This window comes from Meleagris gallopavo, chromosome 10 (genome assembly GCF_000146605.3).
Source record: "Meleagris gallopavo isolate NT-WF06-2002-E0010 breed Aviagen turkey brand Nicholas breeding stock chromosome 10, Turkey_5.1, whole genome shotgun sequence".
Classification (NCBI taxonomy): domain Eukaryota; kingdom Metazoa; phylum Chordata; class Aves; order Galliformes; family Phasianidae; genus Meleagris; species Meleagris gallopavo.
In genome coordinates this window covers 5106004-5119649 of record NC_015020.2, presented here as the reverse complement: position 1 = coordinate 5119649, position 13646 = coordinate 5106004, and the positions used below count along the sequence as shown (strand labels likewise).

The 13646-nt window shown below is 37.1% G+C and overlaps 1 protein-coding gene across 1 annotated transcript; it reads left to right on the top strand.

Annotated features, from left to right (window-relative positions):
- The first annotated feature begins 712 nt into the window (after positions 1-712).
- On the top strand, positions 713-8811 carry PLPPR4 (phospholipid phosphatase related 4). The gene is made up of 3 exons (XM_019618493.1): positions 713-805; positions 2020-2193; positions 4098-8811. Exons 2-3 carry the CDS (start codon positions 2020-2022, stop codon positions 5433-5435), a joined length of 1512 nt encoding a protein of 503 aa, XP_019474038.1. The 5' UTR covers positions 713-805; the 3' UTR covers positions 5436-8811.
- The last annotated feature ends 4835 nt before the right edge of the window (positions 8812-13646 follow it).

Sequence of the window (13646 nt, the reverse complement as noted above, 5' to 3'; positions counted from 1 at the left end):
CTTTTTTGCTTTTTTGCTTTTAGCCAATTGAAATGGGTATAAGATAAGAATAAGATAAGAAAAATAAGATTTTGCCTACTGTCTCACATAGTTTGGACAAATTTTCATTTACACTCTTGTTCTGTGCTTCAGGAAAGGACTTGTTAACATCTAAAAAGTCATTCCATGTTTTTGTACTCCATTAACTCCTACCGTGTTATAAAATGTTAAAATTAAAATTAAAAAAAAAAAAAGAAAAAAGGAAAGGAAAAAAAGGAAAAAAAAAGACTGAAAACATAGCAAATAAAGATGAAAGTAGGGCTTGACTATCCAAGTTGTATACATAGCTGACAAGTTCTTACATCAAAGGTCCAAATGAAACCAGTAGGAGTAATCGTGAGAACCACATTCACTCATTAAATATTTGGTATAATTAGAAATACGTATAAGAGTTATTATAGAAATTTATCTATAGAAACAAATTTAGAGAAATGTCCCTCTTAAAATCAAGCATCTGTCTAGAGCTCATTCACACTCATAGTATACCTACATGCTTAGCACACAAAAATAATTCCATGCTAAATATTGACATTAGTTCTTTTTCCAGATTATAGAATAGAAATCTTGAATGTAAATGTTAATGATTGATCATATATTGCTTAGGAAGTATCAGCTGAAATTACTGTATCATCCAGTGTATTTTTCAAATGAACACTAGCACAGTATATTTGAACTTAGAAGCATAATTTGAGTGTCCTTCCTTGGCAGAAAGTCATTCCCATCTCAACATGCCACCCTGGCAGCCTTTGCAGCAGTGTACATTTCGGTGAGTAATCAACTCTATTCATTTTCATTTAAATAAGACGAAAGTCAGAATGTAATTTGCTGCACATATTACAGTGATGTATTGCCTGGACATTCTGAACAGATATGAGTTTTTATCCCGTCAATTTAAAAGCGAAATGAAATTATCAGCAGCTAAAATAAAAGCTGTTCTATAAGGAATACAGAAAAGATGCGACTGCTTCACACTCTTTGTTAAGAAGCAACATTATCCACTGTAATATTAAAGTATTTAGTGCTTCATGTTATTCACATATAAAATGCAATGCTTATTTATCTTATAAGGTGACGGTTTTAACTTACCATTCAAATCAGCCTTTATATGTTTTATCTTTCCTTTGCTGCTCTCTTCACTTGACTCATTGTTTTTAAACTTCAGGCTTTAAGGCACAAACATTTTATGTGATCTAGTTTCATTTGACCTCCATAGAATTGCATCATTGATGAACTGGCACAGCCACTCTCTAAGGCCTCAAAGATGCTACTGCAAAGCAAGGGAATAAAAACCAGTAATTAGCAGGAAATATTAGGACATGCTTCAGTGATTATAGCTGATTTCCCACATCTGACCACTGACATTTCTTCAATATGGGGGCTCAAATATGTATGAGTGATCACCTATTTGAAATTTAAAAAGAATTTTCCATCCTTCATGCTATAAAACCAGAGAGGGGTGGGAAAAACAACAGCAACTCACTAATCAAACTAAGTAATTGCACGCGTACTGGGAACTTGCCAGTACTTTTTCAGCCTGGGAAAGAGTGAAAATTTGAAGTATTTTTTACCTCCCTTTACCTCCCATCTTCACCTCCAGTTGAGAAATAGCTCACTAAAGCATCTGGTGATAAGTTGTAGCTTTCATCTGGCTTCTATATTTCTGACACAGGGACTGCTTAGTCACGTTTACATTTAGGTTCTGAATGTGAACATTATTTAGGCATAAAATCTTTATCCTAATTGACATCAATAAGCAACGTTGCCTCTGCTTTCAGAAATCCATTGCTTGTGATTTCAGACCTTCCTACAGTAATTGAGTAGATTTTAACAAGGCTGCTAAACAAAATTAAACTGATTATCTTCAACATTAGTGTAACAGCAATTTAAGTCTCCAAGAAATACTTAATGTGTGAAATTCATATATCTTCTGAGGTAAATTTCAGTTTCTATAACTGCTTCTTCATCTCTTTCTTTTTTAAGATGTACTTCAATTCTACATTAACAGACTCCTCAAAACTTCTGAAGCCACTTTTGGTCTTTGCTTTTATCATCTGTGGAATTATATGTGGTCTGACTCGAATCACTCAGTATAAGAATCACCCAGTTGATGTTTACTGTGGCTTTCTCATTGGAGGAGGAATTGCTCTCTATTTGGTAAATACATAGATGTCATTATGTTTTAGAAAATAAAATGTGTATACAATAAGAGTATTGGTATTTTAAATGAAAATATTTTGTCATGGTAATGTACCATAATTAAGAATATAATCCAAATGTGTTGAAGATGATGGTGTTGAGGGTAATCACTTCTAAGAAGAAGCAGGGAAAAGCAAATATGTATTTCAATTCAAAGTGCCATGAAAATGCACAAAGTGATATATAATAGTTTAGTACTGTATGCAGAAGCAGCTCTAATATGATGCACTTTATTTAGGATACACATATTTTCTACTCCACACTTCAAAGCATAATACATGGAAAATATTGGATTAACCAGTACTTGCTGCCAGTGTGAGCACACTTCCTAAAAAAATGATTTATTGCACAGCAACGCCACTGAGTGAACTACTAAACCTACAGGAAATCAAAGTCAATATTAACCCCTTATGGTTCTTTAGAGCTTTTGGGGAAGTTTTGCAAGGGAAATAGGATACCTAAGCCAGTTTACTCCTATGCACTTAATCTGTACGGTACTGAAACAGATGGAGCACTTCAGAAGAGTGCTGTAAGGATGCACGTAGGATAGGCCTGTTTGTATCTGACTGCAGGAAATGTTGGATGCTTCTGCTTGCTCCTTGAAATACATCTCCAACATGACTGTGTTAATCCAGGTTCCTGGGAGCAAGAAGGAACTTCTACTGACAATGTAATAGCGAATAAGATAGTCATAACAACCAGTGGGACGGCATTTGACACCCAAAGAAGTCAACAATGAATTATAGTATAATAATAAATCCATAATCTGTCCCCTTTTTTCTGTGTTGTAATAATCTAAGGCACATGTAGGTCGCCTACAAAGGTGACCAGGAGGAAAAAAAAAATGTATTTCAGAGTGGCAACAATGACAGCAACCAGAGAAGATAATAAAAACTCCACAAGTTACTAAGTCAGATCCTATGATTATGCTGTGAGCAGAAAGGCACTCTGTTGAGTATATAATTTCAAATTATTAAGCTGTTGCAGACTCTCATAAATGCAGTTGTTCCCATGTTTGAAATCTACAAACAAGTATGGTCTTTGTTAGGTCATGCAATACATGGGGAAGACAACACACATCTAAAAGGCACATTGTCTTGGAAACCCAGCGGTCAGTAAATCTGCACTTAAAACTAAGCATCAATAAGAGGAAAGATAGGTGAAATATTGTGAAACTACAAATAACTCTAAAAAGGACATACAGATCAAGTAACCTAAACAATTAAGTCAGACATTTGAGCCTTTTATAGAACACTTTCTCAGTGGAATCTTTAAACTGACAGCATTTTACAATAAATATATTGAATAAGAAAATGCTGTATAATTAAATCTTATAACAGATATGCACAGCTTGGAATGCATTTGATTTAAAGCTGATAAATTGTTCTATCATGTAGATATTGTACTACATGGTTATTATGCAGTGAAAAGGACACAATCACAGCATAACTTGAGCTGGAACAAGATTCATTAAATCAGAGCAGATAGTAATGCAGATGTTAAATAGCTTCACGCAGTAGCTACAAATATTTATTTTCATTTTTTCATAACAAAATATTCTTTCTTCAGCAGTATCTGTTGTTTCATAAAATGAAGAGCACTAAAGGAGGCTAAATGTTTTCCTTACATGTTTATAGCCAAGAAATATGTTCCCTTGTTATCCTACTAAGACCTCTACATACCAGATTGAGAATACATAGAGAATTTAGAATATAAAGATAAGGATACACTTGGAAGGAACTCTCAGTTAAAGTGGTCTAATTCTATCACTCAAATATCTAAGGCAGAAGAACATAATTAAGATACCTAAAAATCTCTCTCTTTTTCATAACTACTTGTTAATGATTCTGTTCAAATATCAGGGCCTGTATGCTGTGGGGAACTTCTTGCCGAGTGAGGAGAATGTGTTTCACCCGAATTTTCATAGAGAACCTCTAAGGTCCTTGACAGACCTCAGTCAAGATGCCAACAGAATCCTGCCAGGTAAAAATGGTAGCAGCACTGATGGCATTGTCTCTCATCGTTCAGAAAGCATCCTGAATAGAAACCACAGGGATTCAGGTTCTCTGACTAACATCAAGAGAGCAAATGCTGATGTAGAAATCATAACACCACGAAGCCCAATGGGGAAGGAAAACATGGTAACTTTCAGCAACACTTTGCCAAGAGTCAACACACCATCCTTGGAAGATCCAGCAAGACGAAATGCAACAATTCATGCATCTATGGACTCTGCCCGCTCCAAACAGCTACTTTCCCAGTGGAAGAATAAGAATGAAAGCCGTAAGCTGTCACTGCAAGTAATAGAGACTGAATCTGGCCAGTCACCACCAAGGGCTATAGAAATGAGGTCAAGCTCAGAGCCTTCCAGAGTGGGTGTAAATGGTGATCATCATGGTCCAAGTAGCCAATACCTAAAAATTCAACCTGGTAGCGTACCAGGTTGTAACAACTCCGGTCTTTCTGGTGGGCCAAGGGTCTCTATTCAGTCACGTCCTGGCTCTTCCCAGTTAGTACATATTCCTGAAGAGACTCAAGAGAATGTGAACACATCACCCAAAAGTAGTTCAGCCAGAGCTAAATGGCTGAAAGCTGCGGAGAAGAGCGTTGCATGTAGAAGCAACAGCCAGCCTAGAATCATGCAAGTAATAGCCATGTCTAAGCAGCAAGGAGTGCTTCAGGGCAGTCCGAAGAGTTCAGAGGGAAGCACAGTCACTTGTACAGGAGCCATCAGATATAAAACCTTGACAGACCATGAGCCAAGCAGCATTGTCAGAGTTGAGGCCCATCCAGAAAATAACAGACCTGTAATTCAGATGCCATCAGAAGGTGAAGGAAGTGGATCATGGAAATGGAAAGGACCCGAAAAAATCACCCTTCGTCAGACATATGAGTTAAATGATCTCAACAGAGACTCTGAGAGTTGCGACTCCTTAAAAGACAGTTATGGGTCAGGTGACAGGAAAAGGAGCAATATAGATAATACTGAGCATCACCATCATGGTATCACTACAATAAGAGTCACACCAGTGGAAGGAAGTGAGATTGGCTCAGAGACCCTGTCCATTTCTTCTAGCAGGGACTCAACACTTCGAAGGAAAGGTAACATCATTTTAATCCCTGAACGAGGGAGCAGTCCAGAGAATACCAGAAACATCTTCTATAAAGGCACATCCCCCACACGGGCATACAAGGAATGAGAGGAGACATATCAGCTGGTCTGTACCACCACAAAGGAAAAAATCTTCACAGAGGTTCTGCCCTCTTTGTTTAGAGCTGATATTTACCTTTACGTGCCAAATGATTGACCAGCAGCGCAAAAGTTGTTGAACACTGCTGATGTGCAAAGTGCATGAGCCTATGGAAATCATGTAGTGGGGGAAAAGCACAACGCCAGAACCTAACTAATGTGAAATGTTTTCATACAACTTGCTTCTTCAGACTCAAAGCATTTATCTGAGGGCAATGTTGAAACAACCGTCTTGAACACAGACACTTTAATTCCTGAATGTGCCAACTTTTTTTTTATTTATATTTGTGTCCAAAATCGACTGAATTTTTCATAGCAAATGCTGTATCAGTGGTATATATTCACCTTTGCAGAATTTGCACCACGTCTTTAATACAGGATGGTGCTGATAACTTTACATGTTTTGAAAATCTGCATACTTATTAGACTCTACGAACACATGACATATTGCTGTGCAGTTAATTTAAAATAATATTGCTAATACTATGATGATGCTGGCTGCATTCATTTAGTGTAAGAAATATTTACAGCTTTGTTATAGTGGATCTGTCACATTCAAAGATTGCAAAGGTTTTGTGTAGTTCTTTAAGATGTCTACTGCAACAAAAAATGTGTAGGTGACGTTCCATTAGAATGGAATAACTATCTATTTTGAATAGTTTTGCTGCTACTGCTCAATTTTTATTTAAGAACAGGTGCTACTAATGAAGACGCTGCTTCTTAGTGGGCTAACTTGTAGAACTGTTTTAAATTATGTTTTTAAGGGGTCTTTTAAAGTACTACAAGTAATTAAGATCTTGCATTTTTAAACCTCCAAACAACCCTTCCATTGTTCTGTTAGTTTTTAACTTTATAATGTGTGACATCGACAACTGCAAAATGTGAAAGGTGAGCCATGAGTAAATAAAAACAAACCACTGGTTTCCTGATCAGCTTCAAAGGAGACAGTAAATACTGTCATAGCCCACAGTTAAAAGCAGTCATTCAGCTTACTTGCTTAGCATGCCACAAGAACAATCACAAGTTTCACCCCAGTCACCATTTAGGAAATTAGTGCTTTGCTTTAAATAATGGAATGCCTTGGTATTGCAGAATCACTAAATGAGTGTTGCATTATGCCACTACTTCACTTTCCTTGAGACACCCTCCAGAAACTTCTTAGGGACTATATTTTTTCCCTCATCACTGCCACTTAAGAATATGGAGGGTCTCTGCACCTTAGAGAACACAAATTACTTTAGTAAATTAAACTTAGGATGTAATAAAAGAAAGCTTGTTTGCTAAAGCCCTCCACTGCCCAAACTTCTTAAACTGATGAGCTTTGAAAGGAATACACATAGCACATCTTGGGCATACTATAAGAAAATCTTCATTCAATGTCTCTGACTTAAAGAATAAACCCAATTACCCATAAAGGAAGCCATGGGAATGTTTATCCAGTGTAGCTCCTCATTCTTCTGAAGAGCTGATGACAGACATCTGCCCATTCCCCCACCAAGAAGGGTGGGAATGAATTTGAAGTCCTCTTACTGAATAAGCTACTACTTAAATCAGGTAAATCAGGTCTGTTATCTGACTTTTTTTTTTTTTTTTTTGTCATCTTCTTATTTGGGGTATCAGACAACCAGATACATATGATATGGCATAGTCAGAACTTGTCTACAGGCTACGCCCCACAGATCTTTGAGGAAAAGCCCACCCTGCCTGCTTCAGCCAAGCAGAAAAAAGAATCATCCCATTGCAGGAAGATAATAGCACAACGCACACAGACCAAAAAATAACAAACAAAAAAAAACTAATCACACAAGCAAATCTCAAATCTGACTCTAAGCCTAACTAATTATATAAATAGGAGGGTGATGTTTGCTAATCTGCACAGAAGAATGGATTTGTAGTCAATGTAAAGCTTTACATACCTTCCCGGTTACACAGGTGCTCCAGGCTTAGCTATCAGCCAGCCCTATCAATGCTTCCCCCACCTGCCCATCACTCAGTGCTGTGAAGAATGTTGGCCTTTAAGGAAATGACCACAATTTTTCTATTAGAAATAGACAAAGATCCCATCATGCATGTGATGATTAGGGGAAAACGTTCTGCAGGTTACATGTAAGGGGATAACAGGTTGGGTTGCAGGGTACTTTGTATGTTGAAGGCGTGCTTTAAGGCACGATAGCTGGGAAATATAATCATGGATGCCAGGGATACAAAAAAAGCAATTTTTTTAGAAATGCGCTCTCAGATTCTAGAACTTACAAATCAGGATTATTTTGTTGTTGGTTTATTTTATTTTTTTCTTTTTAAAATAAAGTACCTTTATTCCTTGGTATTTAATACCAAATTTTATATGAGGTTCCTAGGAATTATGAACACTTGGATCACAGTGAAAAACCTTTGGCTTTAGTTTAGTCTGAGTACGTGATAAAGCACGTAAAATTAGCTTTAAAGGAATAGGTAAGACAAAAACCACTGTTGGCCTATCAAAGCAGGGAAATAATATGCAATCATTTGTTAGTTTATGAGTGCGAGGCAAAAGAACATGAGTAGATGAGCCTGAAAATAATGGAAAATTTAAATGGAGAATAATGGCAATAAAGCAAAGATTAGAAAATATTCCCTCTGGCAATTTAGCTGTTTTGGAAACTGCAGGATTCCTGGTGGGAGTGTTTGTTCTTTATTCCTTAGTTTTAGTCAGATATATATTGGCATATGTGTTGCTTTTACTATTCTAAAATTTGCTGCACTATTTCAAGTGCAGTGTGATATTTTTCCTAAGGTTTCCTATTTCTTAACAAAAGATTTTAAAGCTCTTGTGTAATCATTGAAATTGTGTTCTTTACATAAATATTGATATATTCTTTTTTACTCAAAGTGCCAAAGGCTACTGTTTTTAATAATGGCTTATCAAATTATATTACGTTAAAGTGCAGAAATGTAATAATATATACATTAGAACTCAGACCTCTGCATGTATATTTGATAAGGAGCCTTTTGTAAAATTACTCTTTGTTTACATTCCACTGATACCTTAATTTAAAATTAAATAAATTTACAGGTGACATCTTCTTAGTGTTCTGATTTTCTTACTTGCTAACAGGCACGAATTTCTTTGTTAGGCTATGCTTTACTGAAAAGAGAAAATACTCAGAAATATGTTTTTAAATGAGAACTCTCTATATAAAGTATTGTGTTTAATAAAATGTTATGCAATGTTTTAAAATGGAAAAGAATTTGTAAATTGCTATAAATGTATTTTGTTAAATAAGTACAGATCTATGCTACTGTGTTTATTGTGCTAACATCATGAAAATAAAAATAAAATTCTTCATTGATGTTTAGTCATCTTATCTGTGATGAAGCAGAATTATTTTTCAATATTAGGTTTCTCAAGATGTGTAGAAGGGATCATCAGTGGGAAACCTCAAGCCACAGCATTGTAGTAAGAAATCATGAAGAACAGTACTAAAACAAGGGTCTCTCTCAAAAAACAATGTGCAGAAAAATAAAATGAACTGAGAACTTCATGCTGTCATGACACACCTACCAGATCATTTTGCAGGACCAACTGGAGTGCTATGCTCCTAATGCCTCTATATCACCTTTGCTAGTTAGTATGAGGCAGAGCTGCCAGACACAGTGAGGTCCTGACTGGATTGGTGAATGAAAACAGGCCAGGTACCAAGGGCAATCCTGAGAGGAAGGACTCTCCCTAGGGAAAGAAGTTAGGATGCAGACCACAGTGTCAGAGTGACGAACACCCTACTGCTGGCAACAGTGAAGAATTTAAGTACAGAAGTCCACTATCAAAAACACTATCTGATCTATAAGCCACACCTGATATGCAAAAGAAAACACTGTCTCCAAGCCTGCCTTCAAACACTCCAAAAAGGTGGCACCAGCTGGGCATGGAAAGTACCACTCTGAGACTTGAGCAGACACTGCCAATGGCATAGTACGGACCAACAGAAGGGCCTCTGCAATACACTAAGCAAACTGACCCTGATAAGCTCTCCCATGTGTGCACAGGCCTTCATGCAGACTGTGCTTTGTATTTTCCTGCCTTTCCAACACAGTGACCCTCGGGTGGCAGGGGGACAAGACAGCAAAGCGCTGATGAGGGGTACAGTGGCATTGCATACACACACACTGCACTCCCAGCCAGAGCATTCTAGGTTCAACCGGTGTCATCACAAGCTGTGAGGAAGATCTGGGTCACTTGACAATCTGTCTGCCAGGACTTTCATGATAATGTAAGACGGGGGCCCTCAGACAAAAGAATTAGGAGAGCATTTGTTCCCTCTGAAGGGAAAGGAAATTCATGTACAGATTTGTGGCTGCTCCTTCTGTGGCTACTGGAAGAACACTCCGCTGGTGAAAGCTCTGGCCACACCATATTAGCAGCCAGTTTCATGAGAGGCCAGCAGCAGACTCTCATGAGGCAGCAAATTATCTGCCTGAGCAAAAGGATGCCTTGAATGAGGTTGTGCAAAGCATGTCTGGAATCAGAGGATAAGATCTGTCTCAGACACATCAGTATCTTGGGAAAGTTACAGGCAGCAATGTCCATGGTATGGGTCAGAGAGACCCTGGGAAAGAGTACAAGAGTCTGGGTAACCTCCTGATGTTGACTGGGACATTGCAAGGTCCCAGAAGTGCACACTTCCTGATCACTGAGCCAGGAATGCTTCTCTGGAGGTCCTGCAGCAAGATGAGGTAGGTTTTGACCTAGGCCCAACAGCAACGCTGGAAAGAGAGGCAGTAGGAAAGAAGGGAAAGAGGGAAAAAATAAGCCATTGTTGATAAATGTATGCTCTGTGTTCTATATTAAGAAATATAGGTGGGAGTCAGAATAATAAAGAAAGCAAAATTAAGAAAGAGACAGTTAAATTTGATGTATGTACTGAATAGGAAAATCAAAAGATGATACAGTGTAGCAAAGTGCATAACAGGGAGCTCCTAGGTGTTTTATTTCTGCAATTTGCAATGGCACATCACTATCCTGCTTGCATTAGGTGATGTCATGGTACAGCAATTTTATAGTAATTTTGTATCAAGAACAATCAACCTCATTTTATTACACACAAAATTGAACTGAATGTCACCTTAGGGGTCCCATTTCACACATGTTGCAATCAGCCTAATGCTAGACATTACATCACTATGCAACTTGTCATTGACTCAGACATGTAAAAAAGCCCAGCAGGACAGAGGCTACTGCAAGGTACACACCAAAGTCTTTCTTCAGCTAAGCACTGCAGCCTGAGAGGGGCACTTAAATTTTTATCACGAGGCAGATTCATCCTTTCACTATACTTACATCAGCTATGCTAGAATAGAGCGAGCCTCCCCCATTATCACTCCAAATCCAGGGTGTTTTATTCCCATTTTGTATTTATAGCAGTGATTGTGTGGAGGAGTAGCAGTATATAGCATTTTTCTTTGGATTTTAAATTTTATTTGTATGTAATCATACACAAACATATTGCATTTGTACAAGAAGTTGTAAAATGCTTTTTGTCTTTTTTAGCCAGAAAGAGTAGAATTTATCCAGCCAATTGAATTTCCATAGTAATGGTCATTTCTTAGCCTGCCACATGCATCCACTCTGTAGCCTGCAGAGTAAAACAGGCCCTTCTAGGACAAGACTGCTTAAAGCTGAACTCTAAGTCTGATGATTTTTCCTCTGGGAATGATCCTTTCAATGGATTAGATAATTAGTAAAAATATTTTGAAAGGCACATTTTGTATGTCTACGTTTAGGCCAGAAATGAACTTCCTCTATGAAGGGCACCTTTGACGTAGAGATTAGATTAGATGTAGAGAAATTATTTCTACTGACAAACTGTTTTATTTTCTTAGATCATTTTGGTTACAGCAACAGTGCCCCTAAGTTAAGTAAACTGACTCCAAATTGCTGACTGTATCTACTTATGCAGAAGAGTTTTTAGATGTATGAATGATTAAATTGAAACTTATACCTATTTTGTGCTAAATTTCAAAAAGCTTCAGAGGTCCCTGAGGTGAGAAGTCAAGTAAGACATGACACTAACGTAACTCATTTTTTATAAATTAATGAAAGTGTTTTACATGACAGATCAGTTCACAGGTAATTTGGTAGGAATGTTTTAAAGAGGTTACAACCCTGATTTATAAAATTCAAAAATAAAATCTCTTCACAGATCTTATAGCACAGAACGTATCACACAGTGAAAAAAACTAAGATGCATCTCCCCATTCAAAATGTACTTTGAAAGAAAGGGAATTCTACTCTAGCACCATATATGTGTATATACACACAAACGAAGTTAATGTATGTCTTTGTTCAAGCCAGGCTTTAGAAAGAGAACATTAAACAGCTACTGCAAATCAAGGAATAAATCATATACTCCATACTTTCAGTTCCTGGTAGAATTCTGATGCTATCATTTAAATGGGAAAAAGTGACAGGTTTGAAAATTATTCAGTTTTGCTCCCTCTAGTGAGATCAAAATAAGGTGCTTCATTTAAATGCATTCATTGCATGATGGTATTCACTGGAAGTAGCTTACACATTAATGCCTTATATTAAAAAGCATGAATCAATCTTATGTAATTGTTCCCCCCCTTAATGAAAAAAATCTTTCATCCTTTCAGAATAGTAAATTCAATTGAATTAAGAAGTTACTAATCCAGAAGTTCATTTTATTTGTAATGTCTATACATCTCTGATACCAACATCACAGCACAATTCATGCAAGCGGAGGCCTCTGGATATGTATCACAGACATATCACATTGAGCATAAACCAGCTGAACGTACTTTCAAATTTCATTTTTAAGATGACACATACTTTCCTGATATTGAATAAACATACATTTTTAGACACTTTGCTGAGCACCCAGTAGATTTGTTAATTCCTCACCTTGCTTTTTAGTTTAGCACTGTTGGTCTATGGAATTACATTACTCCATATCTCTGCTGATTACAATAACTCTCCACTGAACACAAAGTTCAAATCTACATCTTCTTTCAAATGCTCTTATTAACTGCTTGAGAAGAGTCTTAAAAAAGAAACCTCCACTTGGACTGGGCTTATTCTCACTCTTAGAGTGTGATTTGTATAGACCAGAGATAGAAGTGCTAATTAAGAATGTAATTCAAAAGGACAGAAGCAAAAAAACCCTCAGTGCAATAGGCTGCATTTCTTTCTTTTGTCCTATTTGTGTGCAGTCAGTCTCAACGCCATAGAAATAGTGCATAACCAAGATAGAATCCTACACCTCAGCCCAATGAGATGGCATTAGGACCCACTGTATTGGCAGTGTTCAACACCAGTAGCTTTATGTCTCTATGCCTACAGAAACAAAAGCTGATTGACATTCTTCTGGAAAGCTATACTGTTTCAAGGTAGTATTTTTTAATGCTCTCAATTTTTTCCTTTTCTTTCACAAAAGCAGAGTGCAAATAATGCACAGCACCAGCACACGTAGCTTTCAAAAAGGACAATGTCTTTAAAAGCAGATCAAGTAATCAGCCCTAAAAAAAAAAAAAAAATCAATGGAAGCAGGGCTAGTTAGTAACCCACAGCTAGTTAGTAACCCACACCAACATATACAAGCAGTAGCATTTTTGCTCTCCTCTCAGTGCTAAAATTCAGAACTCTGAAATCAAACGTTATAGCTGGAAACAAGGATGTGTCCTAACCTTCTGTCCTAATCAGTCTGTCTTTCCTGCACATTAGATACAACTGACTGACAGAAAATTTGTATGAGTCTTTGTTCTCTGTAAGCTCTAGTAATTCCTTCTTTTGGAAAGCCTTTCATTCCTGCCTACTGTAAGAGGGGGGAAAAAAAAAAAAAAGTGTCCATGTGAAGAGAACAAGGAAATCTGGCAGAAAGCAACCCATTAACTCCCAATAGCACTACTCTTGGATATGGAAGATAAGATGGGCCAATGACCGTAACTGGCCATTTTCTCATCATTTTACTTAACCTCTTGAGAGATAGTGATGTGATCTTATTGGATCAGCTAGCATCTAAATCTTATCAGACTATCTTATCTCAAACATAGTTGAAATTGTCTGGACAAATGAAGCTACAGAGCTAAGAAATACTGAGAATGACATCTTACAACAAGAATTGGTCATTTCTTCAAAGAATGATTATTTCTCTCTTACCATTTCCTT